The 27,189-nt window shown below is 38.7% G+C and overlaps 2 protein-coding genes across 9 annotated transcripts in view; one reads left to right on the top strand and one right to left on the bottom strand.

Annotated features, from left to right (window-relative positions):
- Nucleotides 1-26,309, top strand: part of SLC39A10 (solute carrier family 39 member 10) — a 40,324-nt gene extending 14,015 nt beyond the window's left edge. For 4 of the 8 annotated variants that reach the window (XM_026667982.2, XM_087949543.1, XM_087949544.1 and 1 more), the window contains 9 exons: nt 6,646-7,665; nt 9,166-9,373; nt 13,539-13,708; nt 14,323-14,553; nt 17,284-17,404; nt 18,036-18,410; nt 19,398-19,478; nt 21,964-22,154; nt 22,972-26,309. In XM_026667982.2, the coding sequence (XP_026523767.1) occupies nt 6,655-7,665; nt 9,166-9,373; nt 13,539-13,708; nt 14,323-14,553; nt 17,284-17,404; nt 18,036-18,410; nt 19,398-19,478; nt 21,964-22,154; nt 22,972-23,130 (2,547 nt within the window). In that variant the 5' untranslated portion in view covers nt 6,646-6,654 and the 3' untranslated portion in view covers nt 23,131-26,309. Of the gene's footprint in view, nt 1-3,801; nt 5,238-6,645; nt 7,666-9,165; nt 9,374-13,538; nt 13,709-14,322; nt 14,554-17,283; nt 17,405-18,035; nt 18,411-19,397; nt 19,479-21,963; nt 22,155-22,971 lie in introns of those variants that run through there. The other 4 variants (XM_087949545.1, XM_087949546.1, XM_087949542.1 and 1 more) reach the window with 2 other exon arrangements.
- Nucleotides 25,766-27,189, bottom strand: part of DNAH7 (dynein axonemal heavy chain 7) — a 158,490-nt gene continuing 157,066 nt past the window's right edge. Inside the window, exon 64 of the mRNA XM_087949540.1 lies at nt 25,766-26,748. Within this exon, the coding sequence (XP_087805666.1) occupies nt 26,542-26,748 (207 nt within the window). The 3' untranslated portion in view covers nt 25,766-26,541. The remainder of the gene's footprint in view (nt 26,749-27,189) is intronic.

The following is a 27,189-nucleotide window of genomic DNA, read 5'->3' as shown; positions in this document are numbered from 1 at the left end:
GCTAAGTCACTTAAAAACATTAATTGTCTATAGCATGCCTGTTACTTTTAGGTTAAATACCCTTTTCCAAGTAAATATGCCAGTACCATTTTTATGAAAGTTTAAACTATTCAGTTTAAACTATTCTAATCTTCATTTTATATTTCATTAAATTATAAATTGAGAAAAATAAAAGCAGTTTTGATTTGTTTAATTGTATATTATGTTCTCATCTGTGACCTCAATATTCTATCTAAACTATATTTTGAAATACCACTGTTAAATATATTCAGAAAACTGAAAACTAATTTCTTTGAATATTGTAACATTTATATATCTATCCATAGGTATGCACACTTACAGTAAGCCACTGAACAATGTTTTTTTTTACTTTGATTATGAAGTTATCCAGAAATTAAGTAAAGACTTTAAAATATGTTTATAGAAAACAGAGTGGATACATTTAAAATGTATATGCTGTCCACTAATGATGAAGAACTACTAAATTATATGGAATTAGATTTAAAAACAAAGAACAGTAATTTATATCCAGTGTCTTATTTTGTTATATCTGACCAGAAATGCATGCGTAAATGCATTGATAAGTAAACCGATCTGACTGGCAACTAGATAAAGCCATGATATATGTTATCATATGATGTCATATCAGTTTGGCAAGTGACAAGCAAACCTGTTATCCTAGAAATCTTTTGTTTTCCTCTCCTAATCTTCCCTATGATCTTCAAAGGGTATTCTGCAGGAGAAAGATAGCCAGATATACTAGGCCGTGGGTGTCAGTTTCATTGAGGGCCACATCAGGGTTGTGTTGACCTCGAGGGCCAGGGTGGGCGTGGTCAAGGTGAGCATGGCCAGCTTGATGTCACTCCTGTCAGGGGCGCTCTGCCAGCGAAAACATCCTCCCAATCTCCGTTTTCAGCTGCAATGGCTTCCTGCAACCCTCTGCCAGAGAAAATGGAGCTTGTGTGCTGCCCTCCTGAGCTTCATTTTCGCTGGCAGAGGCACCGTGGTTCAGTCCTTTGCTATTTTTGAAGCGGCCCTATGGGCCAGTTCTAAGCACCCCACAGCCGGATTTGGCCCATGGGCCTTGAGTCTGACACCCTGCACTAGCCGTTTCTTACGGACCCTTTAAGAAGACGGGTTTTTGGGGGGGAAGGGTAATATAAAAAGCTCATGCCTTTTTGAATGGTAAAAGTTTACTTCTAATGATACTTTTCTGATATTACTGTTTCAAAATATTTTTTGTCATAGTGTTCAAACGCTTTTTCCTCCACCATCTGAAGAGGCTGTTTGTGGTAAAAAAAAATAAGGACTGGACAGTAAAAATTGATTGTGGAAATGCTTTATTTCAACTCTGTGATATGCTTTTAAAAAAACCTATCAATGTAGCCCACAAATCCTTAGTGCTCTACAATTGTATTATATAAAAGTGATGTCTGCATGCATGATCAAATTGCAAAACTAAATATATATTTTTTACAACAAGGAAGGCACTTTCTCTAAACTGAGAAAGGACACTGAGCAAAAACACTTAATAGGAAATTTTAATTTGATATGTCAGAGATGCAGCATTGTGAGCCGCATTTTCTTCTGAAGTTTTATATTTTGGTTAATTGATAACTACTCGGTTTCTTAATGGTAAATGGTGTTATCAAATTTGTAATACACAGTATTACAGCACTCAGAGGTCATATATTCCTCCTTAAAAAATAGGATTTAAGCATTGAATTGCTTCCAGGGATAGGCTGGGGGAAAATTCTGACGATACTGCTGTTTGAAGAGCCAATTCAAAAATGGGCAACATGTATTCATATGCATTCCAGAGAAATCACGCTCTTCAGGACTTCAGCAGCAAACCATGGTAACATTTCTGTTAATTTTCTGGTGCAAAATCAAAAACTGCTTATAAATTTTAATTTAGTTTTGACATATTGTACAAAGAAGATGAACTCCTGCACCCTGGCCCCTCGCACACATATGCACACATCCCATTAAAAGGAATAAATCCAAAATCCACATTCCTTTTTTTGTAATGCATTTATCCTAAGTTAGGAAAAAAATCTTCACTGTGTACAAAAGGCTGCTAGATAAGTATTTGTGAGATGCAGACCTGCATATTTGATAGTATAAATTCAGATTTCAGTGAAAGAATTTTAATTAAATTTTAGTTTGAGTCATTTTCTTTTCTTTTTTTAAGCAACAAACAATTTCTGCTGAAATAAAGACTACAGAAAAATATGAGTATTCAGAGTAGTTTCTGAGCCCTTTGGACCCATAGCTTAGAGATTGAAATAAATCAACAGCTTGCAATTTTGAAAGAAAATATTTAAGCAATACGTTTTATATTACAAGATATATTAATTCTGTGACTATTTGGAATAATTTAGTGGAAGACAATATTACCATGCAATATCATTATAGATAATGTATCTGCTTTCCCATCAGTTTTACATGCTGACTCATCAGTGAGTTTCACATTTTGGATTCAAAGGGAAATTTAAGGTGCCACGTTCATCAAAAAATGGTGTTCCTAAATTAATTTCTGACATTGCTTTTTACTTGATAAAAAAACAAATTATTAAGTATGCAAAATCACGTTAGAACCTTGATAGGATGGGGGGGGAAAAGGATGGGAAAATTTTTTAAAGGGAAGGACAAACAAATCTCAAGTTCTTTTTTTAATTGCCTTTACATTGGCAATGATTATTGTATCTGATGGTTTGCCATACTTTTCAGTGAAATTTTCCTCAAAATTGACAGTTGAGGTTGACTACCATACTTCCATATTGAAGATTAGCAATTGGATGCCCTATCTTTTTTTGGCTAATATTTTAAAGGTTTTCACTGTGATGGCTTGAGCTGAATTTCTGGTGGCTTACAAGAGTAGTGTGCAGCTGTTAGAATCCAAAACAGGAAAGGTGCTTCAGAGAAGACAAGGTCATCCTTGCTGCACCTATGGCTTCTCCTTAACAAAGGTACACCCTTTCATGCATCCTACACTACCCAGGAAATGATGTCATTGCTTTAAGGAGGCGTTATCAGGTGCAATGTGTATATGCCCACACCCCCTCCAAAGTACATTTTCTGCTTCTGATCTAAAGAGCATCCATAGATTACAACTTAGAGAAATACTGAGCTTCATGTCCTGAACAAATTACTACAGCATTTTATTGAACTGGGTCCTCCATTCTTGACACTTCAGTCTTAAAGGTAACAAGAACTGTAAAGCAGTAAGCTTAAGACTTTTACTTTTCGTTTATGCTTTAGAATTGATTATACTAGACTTCACAAGAGGACAATTTGTATATGCTATAGGGAAAAAAATACATTTATTGCACAATAAATAGAGTATTTTCAAGAAAAATGCAATAAAGGAAATTAATATATATCGTTTTGATGACCAAGCCATCAAAATCTGTTTTAAAACTATTTTTGGTGGTGCATATATCATGGTATATCTTAAGGATGTCTATGTAGCTAGATAAGTCCCTAAAAAATCTTCATTCAGCTGGTATGTTGGTGAGCGTTGAAATATATGACCAGAAAATGTGTTTACATTTCAGAGTCCTCCTAGCAGTATTTTATTATTCTCTCTAGATTAATATTCTATACGTTTTTCTCTCTGGACTGCTCACAAATTAAGATAACTTTACATTTAATTAAAATTGTATATTAAGACCATAACAATTTCTCTTTAAATTGTTTTTTCTTTTTTATGTAAAAAGGGTTATTTTGTTTAAATAGGCTTGCTTAGGTAGAAGTTTTTATTCTATAACACTTACAATTTGTTGGCTTCCATGTTTTATTTTATTTTTTTAAATTACAATCTTTGCATAGCAGTAGCATTTAGACTTCTATACCATTTCATAGTGCTTTACAGCACTTTCTAAGCAGAGTCAGCATATTGCCCCCAACAATCTGGGTCCTCACGTTACCAGCCTTGGAAGGATGGAAGGCTTGAGCCTGGTGAGAATCGAACTGCTGGCAGACAGCAGAATTAGCCTGTAATACTGCATTCTAACTACTGCACCATCCCGGCCCTTCTATTGGCTTAGCATCTTATGATTGGCGATCATCAGGTACATTTAATAAGTTCCAAAGCAATTCTATTTTTTTAACAATTGGCAAAATTTCAAATTAGAGTTCAAATTGGCAACCTCAGGGCCATGGTATTTTTGAGTTTTCTATTTCATTAGTTCATTCAGAGTAATCTCTTACACGGATATTGCTCTCCTTTTGGCCTTGTTTAATCTTTTTGTTGCAGTAGGTGACTCTCAGATAAGAGACTTGCCCTGGGACAGGAGAGATTGTAAGGAAAGGAATCTGTCCTGTTCCTTTACAGTTATCTTCCTATATCCTTCCTTTGCTGAGAATAACTTGTACAGAATTCCTGATAGCTGATCCTGTGCTGTATGATAAGGCAGACCAGAGTGATGATAAGGCAGACCAGATTTATCTTATACCATATTTAGAAATAGCTTTTACCTCAGTCATAGGGTGACCCCTGGAAGGGAGAAGCTTGAACTGTTATCTAATTCAGTCCATGCAAGGTAAGATTCCATTGACATTAAACAGCCCTGACAGAACTGTTCTTAATCCATTTTAATGTTACTGTTTGATTTTAGCCTAAATAAATACACATCAAAACTTCCTTCTTCCGCTTAAAACTTTGAGAATACCTCCATGCTAAGTCTAGTGGAGAAAGGATGGAATTTCTCATCTCTCTATCGGTCAACTTGGTATCTTTTTCTCTATGAGCATCTCAAAAGTAGAGGAGATAAACTGTCTTTCTTTTGCCAAGCCACTTGGTCAAAAATATTGTGTTTTCAATCTATTTTTAAAAGCCAGAAGCCTACATTTTTCTGTAGGCCAGACATGATTTTTTATCTTTCCCAACTATATTATGCAACCCAGGATACTTTCTTTCTAGTTCATGTAATTTTGTAAAAGTACTTGCATGACTGATTTACATATGGCATATAATTTAGATTGTCCTATGATGTCAAGGTTTTTTTAGGCCATCAGAAGGAACAAGAAACTAACATTTATGACCCATGAAATGTTATACTTAATGCATGTATCTGCCTTAGATTTATTTCAGAGACACTCATTGGATTTTTTTAAACATTTGTGGCATGGACTCATTCCATTCTACACATAGTTAGATCCAGTTTTATTTAGCATGATGGGCGCTTGTGTGACTGCAAGAGACTAAGTCCGTAATTTTGCATCATAATCAGGTAAGCTTAGAGATTTGCTCTGTGATCTGCATGTTTTGTATATTCTACTATTATTTTACTGTTCATATTACATTAATGAACTGAAGAAATAACCTTGAGGAACAGAGGAGCCACAGCCACAACAAAGACAACAATCAGATAAAAGAAACTGAATCTGGAATAGAACATAAATTTAAAAAGTCATCTCAGACATGATCTAATACTTAAGAAGATAAACTGAAGAAATGGGAAAGTGCATTTGGACTTGCAAGATTCTGTTACTCTAACAAAATAAAAGTATTAACTTGTATGCATTTGTTTTCCACGTTTGGTCTATCTTGGAGGGCTCACATATCCCCACTTATCAGTTTTTGTAAGCAGAAACAAAGGCGCTTGGATCATAAAAGATGGATTGATTTGTTAGACATGATCATGACATAAAATGGATTGCTTGAGCTATTGCTGGTTAAGCAAATGGTCTTTTCATTTGCAGAATTTCTCATACATGCAATTTCAGAAGACATTTTGAAAATTGCAAGTTTATAGTGTGGCTGTGAAAAAGTCACTTGATATCAGAAAATTTTTATCATGCAGGATCCCAATTCAGCTTTAGCACTATTCAGGAGTCCTCAGATGAAGGGTTGAATAAGAAATAGTAATTATTTTATTTTGATTCAATTCCTCTTGCTATTTAGGGCTTCATTTTTCAGGTCATTCTAGCTGTTCCCAAGATGACAAAAACCTCTGACCTTAAAATACTACTATAAATTCAGGAATGAAGGGGTTTTTGGGAAGAAAGCACCAGTGCTGGCAATTTTCTGAGTAGCCTGCTCTCACAGCTTTACAAGATCCACTGTAAATCATCAGTTTAAAATTTACCTCAGCTTTTTTTGCTTGTACAGATGTCAGCTTTTATAGCTTACATTGCTAGAATAGGACACCTATGAGGTTAATGGGACCTAATTTTAAATATATAACAAAATCAATGACTTGCCATTTGTAATTCTGTGTTTTAAGGAAGTTATGTTTGAAAAAGACATTCTCTTCAAAACTATCAACTTAAGATGGCATGTTTCTTAATGTGTTCATTTATTTAAAAACAGATTCTAGTTTTTTAATAATAGTGTTCCTGGAGGTCTTAAGGCAGTCTTCTCATGAATGGACATTTTAATAAGAAAAATAAGCTCTTTGGAAAACGTAATTATTGGTAAAGATTATTTTTATCTTTTTTGATTAAAATGTCATGGTCTGGTCCCTATAAGCACCTTACATAGTGCACACGTGTTCATTCTAAAAAGTGTTTTTTAATTAATTATAGTTTCTATCACATTAAACTACATTTATTGCTGCAGGTAATTCAGCACCATCCCAAAAGAAATTAACAGATGGGGCTTTCATTTTTCTTCATTTTTCTCCATTTTTCTTGCAGAAAACGGAAATGAAGGTTCATAGGCACACACAATTTTGCCTCATTTGTTTGCTGACATTTGTCTTCCATCAATGTCACCATTGCCATGAAGGTGAACATAGCCACAATGACTGTCAAATCTCGGAAAATGAAAGGACCGATCCTGAACCAAGTAAGGAAGCTGAAGTTAAACAGAAATACTACATTGAAAAACTCTTTAATCGTTATGGTGAGAATGGAAAGTTATCGTTTTGTGGCCTGGAGAAATTGATGATGAGCCTTGGCCTTGGAGAAATTAAAATAGTAGAAATAAATCATGAGGACATTGGCCACGATTATGTTTCTTACTTAGATGTACTAGATACACAAGAAGGAAAGCATTCTCATTCCCACAACCATCCTCATTCCCATAATCACCCAAGCTCAGAAAATCAGACTGCAGATGAAGAGTCTGGCACAAAGAGCCAGAAGTGTGATCCAGTGAAAGAAGTTACAGAATCATCTTTGAAGCCTGATGGTAGACATGCTCATGACCCTAATAATCACAGACACCACAAGCATCATCACCGCCGTCATGCACATCGCCACATGGACCATAACAATACTCATCAGTCTCACAATGATTCCATTAATACAAGTGATCATGGGGAGCCAAGTCACGAGCCTTCCACAGAAACCAATACTACTCAGGAACAGCCTGAAAGAAAACGTAAGCACTCTAAGAAATGGTGGAAAATGAAGAACAGGGAAGTTTCAAGAGTTACAGCGCAAGATTTTACTCTCAATCATGACTCAAATGAGCAATATGAACATAATCATGTCCACAAACATGACCATGTGCACGATGTGTCTTTCTCACATGCACGTTTTCCTGAACACAATAATGATCATTCAGCTACTCATGGACATCAGGATCCAAATCCTGCCAGTGGGGATGGGTATCGGCATACCAGCAAGCGAGAGGCACCTGATAAACAGATGAGCGAGGGGAAGCATGCTAATCACAAGAACCATAATGAAGATGAACATTCTTCTGAAGAGGTCTGTATGAGCCCAAAAAAAACCATGATGAATCTTTCAGAAAAAGCCTTCCCCAACCTTTTGCCCATCAGAGCCAGCTTTGTGCTGACTTACAAATGTTAGAAGTTGCAATTCTATAAAATTGTGTATAACTAAGAAAGAACTAGAGAGCTAGTTTGGTGTAGGGGGTGAAGGCATCAAGCTAGAAACCGGGAGACGGAGTTCTAATCCTGTCTTGTACACAAAGCCCGTTGGGTAACCTTGGGCCACCCAACTTTCTCCATCCTAGGAAGCAGGCAAAGACAAACAACTTCTGAAAAACCTTGCCAAGAAAACTGCAAGGACTTGCCCAGTCTCTGAGAATTGGACACAATTGAATAAAAGTGGGGAAAAAAACTAAGGATTTATATAGCTAAGTACCTATACCGGTAGATACTGTAGATAACCAGTTTCCCTGAAAATACGACCTACCATGAAAGTAAGCTTGATTTTTACACGTGTGCCCAATATAAGCCCTACCCCCCCCCCCAAAAAAGCCCTAAGATCCCTCCCACTCCAGAGTGCATGGGTAAAAATTAAGCTAGGATGGGGCGGGTGGAGCTGCCCTACTACTTACCTTTGGACAGTTGTAGCCAGGCCTTGCACATCCCGACACCTGCCCTTGCCGGCCCATTTCTTCTGCAACAGGCAAGGCTGGCAAGGTTTTCCTGAAGGCTTCTGTAGCTGGTAACAAAGCTCTGGGTTGATCCAGAGCTCTGTTATCGTCTGCAGAAGCCTTCAGGAAAGTCTTGCCAGCCACAGAAGAAGATGTTCCTGAAGGCCTCTGATAGCGAAAAGGAGACCAGGGGCGACGTGCGCAAAGTGAGGTTAGTTAGTGGATGACATCCCCCAAAATAAGACCTGGTGCCTTTTTTGGTGGCAAAATTATAAGTCAGGGTCTTATTTTCGGACAAACACGGTACTTGCTTTGTAGGGCATTATGACTAATATTTAATAAAGGAGGAGAAATGCTTATCTACTTAAGGTATTTAGGTTATCCCAGGATAAATCCAAGGTATTTTTTTTTATTCATTTATAGGACCAATAGATTTTTGTACTTTCTTTCTTGATGAACTGGTTGACTTCTTAATCTTGTATGCTTTTTAAAAAATACAAAGCAAATATTTAATCATCCATGGCTGGTTGAAATGAAATGTCACTTCAATCAGCCAATGATGAAATACCGTTTACATTACTGTTCCCAGGAAAGATTTTAATGTGCATAAACATTTTCTGAATTTAGGTTTAATCTTTTAAAATTCTCCGTAGACGTAATGAATTTTCTCAGTTTCCATTCCAGAAAACACAATAGATAGTTTACTCAACATTTCATATTCCCAGCTCTTTCAATATATGATGGTTCATGGGCTAGGTAGCCATTCAAATTACAGAAGAGACTATAATTTTATGAGATTTGAGTAGCTAATGTATGCCTTTAACAGTGGGACCCGCTTAATTGTCTTCTTCCTAATTTGTTTGCAGTGCTTAAATGTCACACAGCTGCTAAGCCATTATGGTCTTCGCCCCAGTTCTCCAATTTCTCCCAGCTTGTTTATTTATCTGTGCCCAGCATTGCTGTATCAGATTGATAGGAGACTTTGTATTGAACATTATGAAGACCTGCATCTTGAAGACTTGAACAAAGGAAACAATGTGTCTCTTGGGAATGTGGAGAAAACAGGTGCGTCAGGTGAGAAAAAAAGTGGACTGAAAGATTTGGGGGTTTTCAGATTAGCTAATGTAATTTCATTGGATGTAAATAGCCAATCAGGCCAGTTCAAGTAATAGAAGCAGCTTACTTTGTTAGTTGTTTGAGAGATCCACTGTGAGTTCCTAGAGTCGTCATTCTTCGCATCATTGTATTCACTGGTTGAACCCCATTTTCTTGCTTATATTGATCTTCAAGGCAACTGGGCAGTATTAATTCCCCGTGTGATTTTTCTTCTTTAGAAGAAAAACATTTCGGGCCAGTGGGCATATTTGCAATGTTGTGCCTATAACATGAGCTGTCCAAATTGTGGTTGGTCCTAGAACACCCACTGTTGCCTATTTGCAAACTCTTTCAGAGTATTCCCTATTATAAATAAATATAATTATAATACAGCCTTCTGTACAGAAGCAACCATACCTCAAAACCTGAGGGTTTTATTTATTGTTGCTAAGGTGCAGACATGAAATTCCTGTATTTAAATGTCTGCCTAAGGCAGCCACTTGGGAATGGCCTGTGGCTTTGCTATACATATAAGATTTCCTCCATATAATGCATGTTTATTTTGTTTTGTATGGACCTGGTAAAAATCACATCCTATGAACCCTTGTAGCACACACTCTACTGAACACTTAAAAGAATAATTTTGTGATTATCACCTCTTAATTGAGATAACAACAGGCAGATACTTTGAGGCTGAAGACCATTTTATATTATTTTATATTACTTTAAAAAATTCTAACTGAAAACATTTAATTGGAAATCTGCCATGCTGCAAAGTGAAACTTTATTTTTTGTGTCCAATATTGCTTTGAGCCCCATTTTATATCCCAGAGGCATTCCTAAAAGATAATTGATCAAGAGTTGCAGTCAAATGCTGCATTTGAAACTGTTGAACTGATCCAGGAAAGAAAAATAAAGATAGAAATAAGCAGAGTTGAGAATGAATGTCCTGGGAGATTAGATGGGATGGCAGAGAGCAGCCTCTACTTTCATTTAAGGGCCTGGTTTCTGATTGGCCACATATATGTCATATTCTCAACATTGCAAATATGCCCACTGGCCCGAAATATTTGAAGCTTTATGTGCTACAAGGGCAATTATTCTTAAGAAAATTTAAAAAATGGACAAGGTGTTGGTTGCACCCATATGCTGTTCAGTAGAAAGCTCTCTCCTCAAAGACAATCCAATTATTTCAACCCAGTGGAATAAGGAAGACGTGTAAAAAAGAGGTAATTCCATCTACTCAGTGATAGCCACAGAAGCCAAGGACAAAGTTGTAAGAATTGCAGTCTGGTTTGTCCATTTTATACTGAAAAGGACGTGAACAATTGACATCTTTTGACACTCCAGGAAGACATAAAATTAATCTGGGAAAGACACTGGAGGCGCCATTTATGTACAGTGGATGTTTGAAATATGACAGATAAGTTGCTTGATATAATGGGGAAGTTAAAACACTTTGTGCTTTTTTAAAGAGGCATTTTATTTGTGGACTTTTCTCTGCATAGATATTCATAGATTTCCATGAAACTGTCAAATGATGAATAATGTCTGTTTTTTAAAGCTGGCACAAATAATGCAGCTAAAGAAAAAGCTTGGAGAGGATTGCCCTTCCTTTGAAAGTAACAGGGTTGTTAATAATGAGTGTTGATTAGTTTTGCAGATGTTTATTAGCATTTTCTGAAATAAAACTCCAAATGAGTATGTGTGGATATATATTAATTATTGTCAAAAATGATCTGGTAATTATTTTTAATGACCGAAACATCATTAAAAAAATATAACATGTTGTATATAAATCTCTTGAAGTGATGCATCATTTCCTCTCTTGCTAACTTTATTCAAGAATTCATAACACTAAATAATCACTGCATTTGTTAGCAAATAATTCTTTTCTCTGGGTGGTCTTGTTTTAACCAGACTTGACCCTAATTTAATTGCCAGTAGAGTTTATGGAAAGGTTGTGAAGCATTTTCTGTCAATTAAAATGTTGAGAGTGACTTTGTGTATGCTTAAAAAAATACCAAGAAAACCTGTCAGCTTGTATGTCTTTAAACCAAGCTAATTAGAAAGTTTCCATTGATAACTGCTTCCTTTTTTAAATAAGCATTTTTCTAACTAGAATATGAAGAACCAATAAATAAATAATCTCAAAGACCTGCAACACTAACATAAGATACCTAATTTGGGGTGGAGGACCAAAGGGAGTGTATTTAAAGGCAGTGTTTCTGAGCACAAATCAAATTATCTTCAGTTTATATGAGTGGCACTTGTCCATTCTAATCAAGCAGCTGTCTGGTTTCTCTCTTCTGGACATAGATGATCTTTGATACAAAGACTTCTCCAGTCTCCTAATTATTGTTTTAAAAATTGTTCTGATCTGCTAGTTTAAAAACAAGATTACAAGGCCCTGGTCATCTGATGCCCTGGAAGCACATTTACCTTTCAGACCCAAAATCTCCTGGCAGCATGACCATTGGTCTTACTGATGAGGAATGATGGCAGCTGTCAGTCAACATACCTGAAAGGCTTCAAGTTGGAAAATCTACACTAACACGATGCTTCAGTATCCCTTCTGTTCTCATTTGCAGAGGTGTCAAATCAGTTTTTCCTGAAACTAACTTTTTTCCACCCTTCATTAGGGTTTCTGCTTCATCTTTCTCCTCTTTCCATCAGCCCCTGTGTTTACATCTTCTCTCGCCATCCTTCTCTCCCTTTTTTACTCCATCATTCCATTTCAAACAGTTTATTTTTCCCAATATATATATATATCTTGGGAAAATGTAAACTTGCTAGATATAAATAGTTTTGATTCAATAGGTGATTTATAAGGCTGTTTACATTCTACACTTCATGTTTGTGTTACTATGGAACAAAAACTGCAGAATTGGCCTTGGGGGATTTAATGAAATTAAGATGCTGTACTCATGAATTTACAAGTAAATCCTTAGAAGACCAGGGCTAGTGTTTCCCCAGGTTTTCTAGGAGAAAAAGGCCAGAGCAGCAAGAAGTAGAATGTTACACCTCAGACATATTAAGTATGTTCCTCTCTCCCGTTGTTCAGCTTTTGTGAGACAACTTTCTTTTTTCAGCACAAGAAAGCAATTTTGAAGTCAAACAAAAGCAACTGGGTGACTTTAGGCCAATCACTTTCTCTCATTCCAACCCACCTCACAGGGTTGTTGTTGTGAGGAAAATAAGAGGAGAACTGGATTTATTAACCACCTTGAGTTACTTATAAAGTAATACAGGTTGGATTTTTAAAAAATTAAATAATTATATAGAATAGTGCCTAAACTTAGACTTGAACTGCTCATTAGGTGGAATCAAATGACATGGCTAAGTCAAGCCTTTTTTCTTTTATGTATTTTTGATAACATGTAGGATCAAATGTGTTTATTCATTCTCCACTGGAAGAACACTGAAGCATGTAATATTTGGTAGAAGCCCCGTATGATCCATATCTGCTTCTTAAATAATTCTGTGAGATCTGTCTTCCTTTCCTTTCTTTTCTCCAGCAACAATGCTTATATTGCATTCTATTTTGATGAATTTCATACATGTATTTATACTTTTTCTGGAGAGAGCTAACGTGGAAGGAAAAGGTATTCTACCGAGCAAAAGTGTTGCATTGTCATTAATACAAGAGGCATATTTAATAACTAGAATTTCACACATTTTACAACACAGATTATACTTTTGCTACACTAAAAGGCATCTTGTACGTATCTTTGCTTGGAAATTCGAATACAGTACTAGAAACCCTAAAGTTCTTAGGAGGTCAGTAAATAAAAACAGTGAAAAATAACATTAATTCACTAGTCAGTGATCTGGGTTGTCTTGTTAACTTCACAGTGTGGAAATGCAGTTTGATGAACCCATTTAGATGAAATTTATTCAATATTATAAAATTATAATTTAATCTAACAGACTATATGTTTCTAAATAAATCTATCACATAGCCTGCATTTGTTAGAAAAATACATAATAAAGTCACAATGGTTTGTATTTTATTGAAATATAATATAAAATAGTTATATTTTAGCTGAGCAGGTTTCCTTGGAATAATGTTTTCTTTTGGTATTTGGTTTATAATGTATTGATTTATTATTTTTCTAATTTGTATTTTTCCTTCTTTTGACAGCTTGGATCTGTGGCATCATTTCTATCACAGTTATTAGCTTGTTGTCTTTGCTAGGCGTGATTTTGATTCCTATAATCAATCAGGGATGCTTCAAATTCCTCCTCACCTTCCTGGTTGCTCTTGCTGTAGGAACCATGAGCGGAGATGCACTACTTCATCTGCTACCACATGTACGTTCAGTCTCATTCTATTCTAGGCCTTCATTTATTTGTGAAACATCTGTTTCAAGCAGAGATGGGTAGATAGACTGACAACAATGCCTGTAAGTAGAGGTCGGGTTTTATGTATCTCACTTCTTTTTCAAAAGTGGAAAGATGTGAACAAAAGGCCTGGGTAGCAGTTATATCTATTCTACAAATAAGGGATATAGGCCCGTCAGAAAGAATCAGTTTTGAGCTTCCTACATTTGAAAAAAGTTAAGGTTGAACTAATAAGCAGTTGAATTAATAATTCTGTCTTGCTGTCTCAAAATCTTGACAATAGAAAATACACTTGTAGAATCACAAAATAATTTATCCAATATATTATTTGGAATAGTCATATATAGCCCAAAACTATTTTGTATTTGCTTATGAGCTCATTTTGAACTGTCAGGGAATCATCTAACTACATTGTCGAGAATAGGAATATTAGACCAATTTGATCTTTGTCATGCTTGCTTTTAAGGATAAGAATGGCACTTAGTGTGAATTTTGTAGCTGAGAAGCTCCATCATTTCACATTTGGATTTGGTTTTCCGCTGGGAAATGTTTTGTGCATAACATCTTCTTTTCCTGTTCATTAGTCCCAAGGGGTCCACAATCACAGCCACCATGAGGGCCATGGGCACCAGCATGAACACCAACATGAGCACCAGCATCTGCACGGCCATTCCCACGACCATGGAGAATCGGTTCCGAACTTCCTAGAAGAGTATGATGCTGTACTAAAGGGACTTGTGGCCCTTGGAGGGATTTACCTTTTGTTCATTATTGAACACTGCATACGAATGTACAAGCACTATAAGAAACAAAGGGTGTGTTTTGACAAATCCTACTTTGTAAGATACAATAAGATTGCACAGAAAAGAAAACGGATAGGGAGAGATATGTTCTCAAGTATAATTTCAGATAGTCAGTTAGCTCTTACTGCAATCATCCGACAGGAACCCCTTAAATTTATTTTTGTATTAAATCTCCATCCCTCAAGTTTCTTTGGTCATCAAAAGTAGATAATAATATATTGGAGAGTTGGCCAGAGATCTGGATTCAAACACTAAAATCTGATTCAGAGTACAGGTACTCCTTGTTTAGTTACTGCCTCATTTATTGACAATTCATTTACAACAATGATGATAAAGTGATCTTGTGACCAGTCTTCACATTGCATGTCTATAAAAGCAAAGGAAAGGTGAAGTAAGATCATAAATAAAGGTCCTGGTTTAATTTAGCGACCACATTGCTTAATAATCTAACTGCTGATCCCAGTTCTGGTCACTAAAGAAGAACAACCCTATAATATTTCTTGAGAGCAATTAAGGCACCCATGTTTTTTTTCTGGTTATACATGTAATCTTCAATGTTACATGACATGACCAAAGGGGACTTACAGTAGAGTCTTGTAGTTGTACCTATTGCAGTGTCCACACGGTTTCATGATCATGATCTGGGCACTTGGCAGTCGGCCTGCAGTGATGACATCACAGCACCCAGAAATCACATGGTCACCAACTATGACTTTTATTGCCAGTTTTCATTGCTGTGACACAGTGGTTAGAATGCAGTATTGCAGGCTAACTCTGCCCACTGCCAGGAATTCAATACTGACCAGGTCAAGGTTGACTCAGCCTTCCAACCTTCTGAGGTCGGTAAAATGAGGATCCAGATTGTTGAGGACAATATGCTGACTCTGTAAACCACTTAGGAGAGGCCTGTAAAGCATTATGAAGTGGTATATTAAGTCAGGGGTATCAAACTTGATTTCGTTGAGGGCCACATCAGGGTTGTGTTTGACCTTGATAGGCTGGGTCAACATGGCCAGATTGACATTACTCGTGTCGGGGGCACCTGTGGTGGCCTGGACAGGGTTGGGGGATCCATTGTCCTCCCAGGTTCTGTTTTCATCTGCAACAGCCTCCTGTAGCCCTCTGCCAGTGAAAACAGAGCCCGGGAGGGCCACACGCACCCCTCTTGACCACCTTTTTCACTGGCGGAGGGCTGAAGAAGGCTGTCACAGCTAAAAATGGAGCTCGGGAAGGCCACACGCGGCCCTCCCAAGCTTAATTGCTGGCAGGGGCACTGCAGGCCAGTCCTTCATTGTTTCCAGAGTAGCCCAGTTGGTACAGCCCACGGGCCTTGAGTTTGAGACTCCTGGTCTAAGTGCTATTGCTATATCAACAAGCAAAGTCAATGGAGAAGAGAACAGGCAGTCGCCAATGGCAATCATGTGACTGCAGGACATTGTGACCATGTGGGTTTCACCTAACAATGGCAACTGGGACTTCATAGATTTGTGTAATTATTTGATGTTGCTGCTAGCAATGGAGTTGGTAGTCCCAGGTCCCACTGTTAAGCAAAGACTGCTTTGCTTCACACACTATCCTCTGGAACAGTGTGATTTTGGAAAAGAGACATGTGGCTTAAGATGCTCTTTCCTTGACAGCTTAACTACAAACTGAGCAAACTTTACTATGTGACCACATTTTACTGTCCCTAATGGATCTGAAATGTTTGGAATCTCAAACTTACACATTTTTTAAAAATAAAATAAACTTTATTAAAGATTAAAAAGAAAAATATATACAATGTGTAAAATACCACATTTCATTACAAACGAAACCAATATACGGATACAAATATTGACATAAAACATATGTTTTATAACTTACACATTTTATTATCCCTGATGGATCTGAAATATTTGGTGTGCAAAACTTACTGAAGCATGTTGGGGAGAGACTAAATTTGTTGCATATTATTTCAGAGGTTGATGGATTAGATTTTTTCTTTAAAAATAACAATCCTATTTTAGCCTTTTATAGTTATTTCTCCAAAGCAATATCCTGTTGAAAATAGAAAAATTGGTAGCCCTTTGTGTGTCTGGAAAAGTATTTCTGTATCGTGAGAAACACAGGTTACTTGATTATGCAGATACAGATAAGTCAAGAGACACTGCTCCCCCCTTTTGGTGCATGCAGATCCATGAGTTCGAAAGGCAAATCTATACACCAGCCTCCCATCATTACTCCCAGCCAGTTAAAGCCATGGATAGACTTTCTAGTTATTTAGTCCTCCCCTCCCAAAATTATTTTAGCTGGGAGCCTAGGAGAAGAAAAGGCCAATGGATGGATGGAGATACACACACATACACACACACACCAAGTACAGAAGTAATTCTTCTCTGGTTAAGGGTGTGAATGTATCCTTTGCAGAAAATTTTTGCACTATTTGGCAAGAGTCAGCGAAAAGATATTGCATAGATTAATGACAGATTTGAACAGAATAATAGAATACTGGCAAGTGAAATTGGCAAGTGGCACAACAACGTTCTTAATGAGATTTTTCTGTTGAAAAGAGATGGATTCGTGTTTCTGCTAATTGCCTAAATTTGCTTCAACAAGGTTCTAAAGCTGAGCAATTTCAGGATCTTTAGTGGAATGTGTTCCTTTGTATTATTCCAGGAAGGTGTTCTAATGGGCCTTTTCCCTTTGCCTTCAAGGTTAATAATCACTAAAACTTGGGTGTTGTTTTTTTTTTGTCTCTTTTAGACAAAACAGAAATGGTGTAAGAAGAAACAAAAGGTTGAGGAATCACCTATTGGAAGGAAACTTTCAGATCATAAGCTAAACAGACCTGATGCTGACTGGCTTCAACTCAAGCCACTAGCAGGTATCTCATTTATGACCAGGCTGTCAGTATCACTACAGCCTTTGTGCAAACCCAGTATCTTATCTCAGTTGCTAATATGGATTAGCAGATTAGTTAACTCTTCTGCATTACCGAATAATGGCCTGAGGTTTGGGGACTCCTGTACTAGATAATAGTTGGAGCAAGTAATGTATTGTAACTGTGGATTAAACAATATTCTATGTCAAGGGTCAGCAACTTTAAGCGCTCAAAGAGCCACAAAGGTCCTAACTGGAAGTCCTCCGTTCAATTCTGGTGCCGACCAGAAGTCCAGTTCCCCTACCATAGAGTCTCCTAGCGTGGCATCCTTTTCCTCTACCTGTCCTAATCAAAAGCCCTATCAATTGTGGAGCCAACCGGCAACGGAGCCACAGCAGAGAGGTGAAAGAGCCACATGCAGCTCTAGAGCCACAGGTTGCTGACCCCTGTTCTATGTTGTAATCATGATTGACAATGTTACTTTCAAATAATAAGGCTATGCTGCTCCCCAAAATATCTCCATTTAGCATTATTTGGAATGGTTAATTTAGGAACTGACAGCACTGCTATCGTAATTAATATATCCTATTCATCCCTTGTTAACTTACATATTTCTTGGGTTCATCCCCTTCAGGAGCAGATGATTCCGTACTATCTGATGATCGACTTAATGAAACTGAATTAACAGATCTGGACGGCCACCTTGATTCTCTGCCAAAGGCTTTCCTGTCAGCTACTGAGGAGGAAAATCGGATGCTCCACTCTCATAATGATATCTCTCATAATGCCCAGAGCAACAATCTTTCAGATGCGGAATATGGGAGCCATCGTCGAGATGTTAAAATAATAGCAAGGAAGCACAACCATCTCTGGCCACATAAACATTCCCATCACTCTCATGGACATTGCCATTCAGGCAAAGATTTAAAGGACACCGGAATAGCTAATATTGCCTGGATGGTAATAATGGGAGATGGGATCCACAATTTTAGTGACGGCTTGGCCATTGGTAAGTAAAGCAAAAGGTTTGGAGATGGGATGGGATGGTATAGGATGAGGTGCTTTTTGCAACAAATAAACTTGAGGTGAGGAGAAAAAAATGGGATAGTGTGTGTCTGATTTAGAAAAAAAATCAAGAGAAGATTCATCAGAGGAAGTAGTGTTGTTAAATAAGACTCTATCCTTTTCTCTAATTGCTCCTGGCAGATTATGCATCACCTCAGTAGCAAAAGGCCTGCTCTTCACTTTCCTCAGTCCTTTTCAAAGCAGCAAAGGCATTCTTTCTTTGCAGCCACAAATTATTTGCAGGTTTATATGGGTAAGGGGGAAGGAATGCAATTATACTAAGAAATGCCACATTCTCTTTGTGAGTTATATTATAGATCCCTGGGTATATCGCTGGGTATATGCGGTAACTGCTTCACTCCAAAAAGGGCTCATAAATGCATTTTGCGATGTAATCTTCCTGCTTGGGCCCCCCAATATGTAATCCCTTTGGGGGAAGCGGCAGTGCAATATGCCCAACTGAGATTTGCTGATTGAGAAGGAGGGCAAATCTGACTCATACCTCAATAAGTTGTGTTATCCAAAGCCTGAAGCAAAGTTTTCCAGGTTCAGTTTTCTTGAACTGATTTGGGTCTGAAATGATTTTTGGAGCTTCGTAGGTTCCAAACTTTCCCCCCCCATTTTATGCTCACTTCTGGTACATAACCAGGCAGGTCTCCAATTAATGATATTCAAGATCTACTATAAAAAGTAGTCTGTTCTCTCAGATTCTCTCTTTTTTCCCTAGCATATAGATCCATGAACTATTTCAATAATTAGGAGTGAAAACATGAGTATTTGAGCCATTCCTTCGGTTGTTAACCTGACAATCTCTCAGCCAAAAATGCTGTCTTCATCATCAATGATGTTTTGTTTAAAAATAGCCTTGTCAAGATAACCAATTAAAACTTTATTTTGTTCGGTCCTCTACTCTTACCCCTCTCCTCTCCAGGAGCTGCTTTCAGTGCTGGCTTAACTGGAGGAATCAGCACATCCGTAGCGGTGTTTTGCCATGAACTTCCTCATGAATTGGGTAATCAACTAATGTGATGTCAGCTGTGCTTTTATTCTTTGGTCTGTGAATCAAAAATGCCTTATTAATAGATGTGATTATTTATATAGCTTGTGATACCCCAGAATTCATTTGGTTTTAGCCATAGCACTAGTGCAGCTGCATTCTTAGGCCAGGCCTTGCTCGTTTCAGCTGAGGAACAACAAAAATGAAAATCATAATTCATGTTGACATCAGTATACATGAAAACTGCCATGTAGACCAAGGTGCTGCGCACTTGTATACACCGAGGTATTTCAGAAAGGTGGGAAAAGAGGGGAAAAAATACATAAGCAACCACAGTAATAATAAAGCTGTTAAATCATCAGATGTCAACAGTTGTAGCCACAAGGATCTTTGGCATTCTTCCCTCACATTGGCACCTGCTGCCACCCACTTGAAGCCAAGCAGCATTGCTGGAGATAAAAGGAAGGCTGAAAAGCCTTTACTGGTCCACAGGCTCTGGGAGGCTCTGCTGAATATGTAGTTCATATGTAAAAGTTGGTGGGCTGCTATGTGTGCTGGGCTTGGGGAATATATTTGATAAACTGAAATTGAAAAAGATCTCCCTACTAAGTGACCTGAACGTAGGAATGGATACTGCAGCATTTCAGGGTGACTGCACAATCTCTTCAAATCTTGCACTGTATAGCTATGACATCCATCAGCCCATGCGTATCTTTGTTCAGTTGAGAGGTATCATTGTCCTCCTCCCTCGTAGTGTAAAGTAAATTTCTAGTATTTTCGCTCCAAAGCATCTTCCCTGCAGGAGAAGAAGGTGTTTTTTTTTTCCTTCCAACTGTGTGCTTCACTGTCTCAGGGATAATGCTGTGTTTTGTTGTCTGGCAGTTTTCACGCTTTCTCTTCTCCACTGTCCCAAATCCAGTCAGAGTCACAGAGCATTTTGTTCAGTTCTGTTGAGCTACAGAATTTCGGGAAAGGAGCAGCTGATCGTGTTTACAGCCTTCAGGGATGTCAGCTGCCTCTCTCCCTACGCATCACTGCTTTGATTTTCATTCTCTCTTTATTTCTTCAGTTTATCCTGCAGCAAACTATGCATTTACTTTACAATCGTAGGTTTTTGGTTTTTTTACCGGCAACAGCAACTGAATTGCTAACCAGTCCTTTGTCCAAGAGATCATTCCTGCTTTATTGGGATAAAAGCAACCAGATTAATGGTACAGGTAGTCCTCCACTGCAATTGATCCCAAAATTTATATTATAAAGTGAGACATTTGTTAAGTGAGTTTTGTCCCATTTTACAACTTTTCTTGCCTTAGTTGTTAAATGAATCACTGCAATTAAGTTAGTAACCAGATTGTTAAGTGAATCCCCATTGACTTTGCTTGTCAGGTTGCAAAAAGTGATTACATGACCCTGGGATAATGCAACAATCATAAATATGAACCCGTTGGTAAGCATCTGACTTTTGATCACGTGGCCACAGGGATGCTGCAGTGGTTGTAAGTGTGAAAAATGGTCATAAGTCACTTTTTTCAGCGCCATTGTAACCTAGAACGGTCACTAAATGAACTGTTGTAAGTTGAAGACTACCTGTAACAGATGGCAGGCACTCTGATATAGAGATATAAAAAAATAAAGCAGCTAGACTACTACTGAATGGTTAAACCTCTGGAAGCAACTTAAGGTTTGCATGCCCCTCTCTTCCTTCTGCAGCATGAATATTCCTTGTCATGCCTATTCCCTAGACCAGTGGTGGCTAACCTTTCTGGGCTCCTGTGCCAAAAATTGTGTGCGTGCTTCCACGCTTGCACTTGCGTGCCAGCACCCTCCACGCCCCCTACGCATGCGCACGTAATCCCCATCCACCCACCCATCCCTGCCGCCCGCTTACCTGCACTGCGCCTCACAGCTGGTTTGAGGCTGGTTTGAGGCCTTTTTCGGCCTCCCAAAGGGTTGAGGAAGGCTTCTGCAGGCTGAAAAATAGCCCCGTTTCGTCACTTCCGGTATTTTTGGAAAAACAGGAAGTGACAAAACGGGGCTAGTTTTTGGCCTGCAAAGCCTGCAGAAGTCTTCCTCAACCCTTTGGGAGGCCGAAAAAGGCCTCAAACCAGCCGAAAATCAGCTGTGAGGTGCACACATGCCCAGTGAGGTAAGTTTGCCTACAGCTCGCGTGCCGGCACAAATGGCTCTGTGTGCCACCTGTGGTTCGCCATCATGGCCCTAGACAACCGCATCAACCACCAGAATTTCTGCTTAGCCAAGAAATGAGTCAGAAAGCTATGACATTAAATTTCATATGCTTGTAACCCTCGGTACAAATATTGTCTTTCAAAATGGAATGCTAATTCTTCAAGAATTGTTCCTCAAACCATGTTGATCATAGAACCCAGGGGATGCACGAACATGTGTATATCCGGGGATCTTTTGAGTAAGGATGTTCGTGATTAGACTGGATAAGCCATTGCTGCACCCGTGATTGTGCTGTCGCTTTTGCCTTTACTAGGTGACTTTGCTGTTCTTCTGAAGGCGGGCATGACTGTGAAGCAGGCCATTGTTTACAACCTCCTCTCGGCGATGATGGCTTATGTGGGAATGCTAATAGGAACAGCTGTGGGACAATACGCAAATAATATCACTCTTTGGATCTTTGCAGTCACTGCTGGCATGTTCCTCTATGTGGCCCTTGTGGACATGGTAAGATCTGCAATATGTAGTGTTGTGTGCTTGTGGCCTTTGGGGTAGGGCAATATTTCCCAGGCTGAGGAAGACTCCTTTGGAGCCTGCAGCTCTGCTAATACCAGAAGACCCAGGCCCATGTAGGAGGCCAACAGGGAGCAGTTTCTCACCTAGGAAGAGAAAAGGGCCTGCATAGAAAGAGCCAGAATGGGAATAGCTTGCTCACAATAGGACGGATCAGGGATGACCTTGGATTCCTAGTACAGAAAAACAAATATTATTATGAGTTGAGGGAAAATTTGATGGAATGTCTCTTATCATTAGAAGATGGCAGTTGAGGGCTAAAGGGAACAGTAGCAATAATGAGGGATGGAGGAGGAGTTGAACTATAAGCTAAGAATAATAGCCTAATTTGCAAATAAACTTGAATAATGGTTATAGTTTGCTGACTGGTGTTCCTTTTTGTGGATGGGTGGCACTTTAACTAATTAATACAGAGCATCTGGGCTTGAAACAAATGGAGAAACTAATAAAAACCTGTGGTTGTAATACTGGAATCCTTGATTATTCAGGAAAGTAAAAAAAAAAATAAATTCATGGGATATATAGCTTGGGCTTCCGGAAATCAGATTTTAAGTCACAGCAGTGATGCGCAGAATTCTGTGGGAGGAGAAGTTCATGGGGAAAGCAAGCCTGAGGCGGTGAAACTGTCCCCAGCCCTCTTGTCAGTGCAGACCCATCGTTTCAAAGCAGAAGTTCCTTCTCGGTTTCTGAATTGAAGGGGGGGGGGTGTCCCTAATTAAAAAGGGTTATTCAGGCTTTTCCTTCCTTTCAGCTTCCAGAGATGCTTCATGGGGATGGAGACAACGAAGAGCACGGTTACTGTCCGGTGGGTCAGTTCGTCCTCCAGAACTTGGGGCTTGTCCTAGGTTTTGCCATCATGCTCGTGATTGCCCTTTATGAAGACAAAATAGTGTTGGACATTCAGTTTTGAAAATTTCCAGTATTCAACTGTGATTGCAGTCATGCTACTGTTAAGACTTTTTTTAGTCTGCCCTGCGGTACTGTATGCACATCAGTTCCCAGACAAAGCAGTGACACACACTGATTTATCAGTAACCGTATTTTGGTATCTGTTTAAACAGGCTCTGCTTCTTTCCAGCTCACAGAACGGAAGAGAGAAACAAAAGACAATTGATTTGGTCCAGTGTTTTCTTTTTAAATTAAAAAAAAAAAATCAGGTTGTGTTGGAAGCAGAGCATGTAAACATGATGCATGAGATGCTGTTGCAAACATATCATTTCTATTTGGCTTTGGCAATGTGCAGCAGAAGTCACACCCCCTGCTGACAAAGCCTTTTGTGTTGTCTTTGAGCAAATAGTGAAAAGCACCCCTATTTCTCCACAGAGCTCATGTGCCAAGTTAGGTCATTGCCTGGGCTCCTTGTCCCATCCTCTAACACCACAGGCTTACAACTGAAATTAGTTGGCAGCACACAACTAGAACCATTCTGGGAGGGGTTTACCTTTTTAATGTTTTTTTTTTTAAACAAAGCAAAAAAGGATGAATTGTTTCTAGCATGTTATTATTGGATTGCATTTGCTCACGGCCCTGTTGCCTGCTCAGTCGGCTCTTTTGCACTGCGCTGAATCGTATGACCAAAGTAAAACTGGGTGTTTTTCTGGTTCAGCCACTGAATTGAACTTTCTTCCCCCTTTTCTCAGTTCTGAATTGAATTTTCCTCCCCCTTTCCCCACTCCTTGCCAATCAGCTGTTTAATACAGGGTTTCAAGCATGCGTTCTTGTCTGTAGCCGCTATTATGCAGCTCTGCGGTTACTGGCTCCTTCACAGATTTTTGAGCCCCTTCATTATTATGGTGGTATTGTACTCGTCCTTTTGAAGTCCAAGGAAAAGCAGGCTGCAGATCTCGGAATCAAGCCTGTGTACCTTGGCGAGGTGTGGGGTTGGGAAGTATTAGCTATTTCATACTAACTTGTGGGAGATGGATTAGCAAAATGCCAGGTAGCTAAATACTGCTTGTGGACTCCCTCCGATCCCGCGGCTGCAGTTGTGGAGCAAATAGCAATGCTGTTTTTGAAAGGTTCATACTGACTTTTCTGTTACTAAGGGAGGTCCTGCTTCAAGTTTCTTTGACAGCAGCCTTTTTCATGTTTGTTTGGCATGATTCTTGAGAACAGTTTTGAATGTATGAATTCAGTGCCATGCCATCTAACATTTGGAGCATCTGCAGCCGCTTGACATTGGGAATTTTCCCAAGGCCCCCTTTTGGGAGATTGTTTTGAAGCTTTCATTGTTTTGAACTTTCTTTTATTCTGCTGGGCTTTCATCCCTGTCTTTGTTGCAGTTGGGTTCCTTCTGCAATGTAGAAGACCAGAGGTCTCCTCCCAAAAGCCAAGCAGGTGACCTCCGATCTTGGTGGTGCTTCCTCTCCAGCAGGGGGACCTGCTGCCTCCTGCTGCAGGGGTTCCTAGAAACCCATGCCAGGGAGGTGCGTTGCAGGGATGACATCGAGCAGCAGGCCCTCTATGATAGAGGAGTGGTTGTGCCAGCATCATGGCACATGCAGATTTGGGGGAAAGCCTTAACTCTGCAGGGATTAGCTCCACCGTAGGGAGAATGTTTGTGCCAATCAACTATTGACACCTAGAGATAGATTGTAAGAGATTATGACAGAAGCAGACTCTTCCAGTCCCAGGAAAGAAGAACACAACAGGTTAATCTTAAGTTAATCTTGGGAGTTAGTTTCTTCCAGCATTTTTCTTTTTTTAAGTAGACGAAGCTGAGCTGCAAAGAAAGGTTGGTAGGTTTGGGATTTAGTGGGAAGAGAGTATTTTCTTTTATTCCCATCAGAGAGTTCATAAAAATTACAAAACCAGATATGTTTTCATTCCAATTTACTTTTTGACCATTCCACTGGCTTTTCTCCAGACATTCCTGCATTTGTGCAAGTGTTGTCTACTTTAAAGGTGTGTCAGATGAAGGTGGCTTTTGTGGGAAGGGTTGAATACGAACAGACATCAGTGTTTTGATTAGCTAGTGTCTCCAGGAGAACTGGTTCCTACTCCCTTACCAAATGCATACCCGCTGGGATCTCAGAACAACTGTAAAGACTGTAAGGTTGGGTCTTTGGTCTCGCCCTCTTTGCTAGAGAGAGGAACTCAACTCCAGCTAAAATGCTTGGCTGCAAGCTAGAGGAGATGCTGCTGCGTTCCCCTTAGGTATCTATCAGTGGGATTTCCTTCTCCTAAGATTTGGACTCTTGATTTATTAGTGTGCCAGACCGTTGGAGGGAGGGTTTTTTGTTTTTTTTTTTGGCAAAAAAAAGTCAGACATACAGGATTTTCAAAGTCTATTTTTGTAATTATGAATAAAGCTTCCTCTATTTCAGGTAGTACTTTTTCCTTTTGCGTTCTGCTGGCATGTTCTATAATGTAATGTCAATCTGGGAAAAATAATTAGACCCAAGTAATAATTTTTTTTCTCTACAAAACACCAGCCCTCTGGTGTAAGGTTAGGATTTTGGTGAGCCTTCGGGAGACGATCCCCCCTCATTCACTTGTGTGCCTGTTACACTTTGTGAAGAGCCGTAGAATAGCCCTAGCTTTCCCCTATTTTCCTTGGGTGCTGAATTCCCCCAATTTTTTGAAATACAATTAAGTGATCACATTTGGGACTATTGGGATTCCACTACATTTCTACGTGGATTCATCATTCCCTTCCACTCGGGAGTCCAGTCTCATTTAAATGTATATTTGTTAGAGGGCATAAATGTTATTACTTGTATCTTAAAATGCTGTCACTGTGTGACATCCCATGTTGATCACACTGCACTAAATCAGCTGTGATATAATGATTGCTTAGAAAATGCTGTAGCATCCTAGGATGCAGTGTGATTTCTTTCCTTAACAGTTGAAACAATGTGATTATGGTCCTGAAATATATTTGAGGTACAGCTTTTGGAAGGGGGTGGGGTGTTGTTTTGATTTGTTACAACAAAATCCATTTTTAAAATATATATAAATATATATATATATATAAATAAAAGCTGGAAATTATGAAATGCTGTTCTTTGTCCATTGTCAACAGTGTTGTGTTTATGTCTGTTCCTTATTCACAAGGAACATAAGAAAATAAAATTATTGAATAAACAATTATGCAGACTTGCTTTTTACCCCCAAGAACTTTTTATTATTACTTCATTCAACTTATTCTAATTTTTTTACAACTTAAAGATGCAAATAAAGTGTATTTAAATTTTTTTTTTTGAAACATTTGAATTTCTTCAAAAAAAAAAAAAAAAGAATTTCGGGGGAAAAAAGGGACGAAAAAGATACTGAATATGGCAGGCTGGCCCATTAGCCTCTCTTTTCCCGGTGCCTTACATCAGGAGTTGAGTTGGCATAACAGGGCCACCCCTCGTCCAATCCAGTGTTCCTCTGGCCTGTCTGAAGGCAGAATCATTGCAATCACAAAATTGGTAGAATGGCCCGTAGTAGACAAAGTTCCTCGTCTTTCGCTTGTCTTGTACACCGGAGCCAAATAACTGGGTCTGTTGGGAATGTCTGACCTTCGGCAAGGCTTAAGCCACATCTGTATAGCGAGTAGAAGGAGACGATCAAAATGTCGATAGATTACAAGTTATTTTCCTTTATCTGGGTGGGGATGGATTATCTTTGCAAAATCTCTGAACCAAATCAAGCCAATCAGCATAGTGGCACAATCAATTACAGCACAATTTAAGAAGTGGGATATATAGTCACATATGATAGTTGAGTTGCTTACACAAAGGCAATGTGCATGTTTGAACCCCCCCCCCCCCTTTGTGGAACTATCAAGTCCATGTTTGCTTCAACCCAGGTCAATGGATATTGGTAGTCCTACAACAGTTCATTTAGTGACCGTTCAAAGGGACTTACAACCATTTTTCATACTTATGACCTTTGCAGCATCCCCATGGTCATGTGATTTACATCTGGATGTTTGACAACTGACTCACAATTATGACGGTTGCCATGACTTGGAGTCATGTGA

Source organism: Notechis scutatus, chromosome 1 (genome assembly GCF_049901735.1).
Source record: "Notechis scutatus isolate UNSWTSFEM ecotype Mainland chromosome 1, rNotScu1.2, whole genome shotgun sequence".
Lineage (NCBI taxonomy): Eukaryota > Metazoa > Chordata > Lepidosauria > Squamata > Elapidae > Notechis > Notechis scutatus.
The sequence above is the reverse complement of the archived record's forward strand: the minus strand, read 5'-3'. Positions and strand labels throughout refer to the sequence as shown.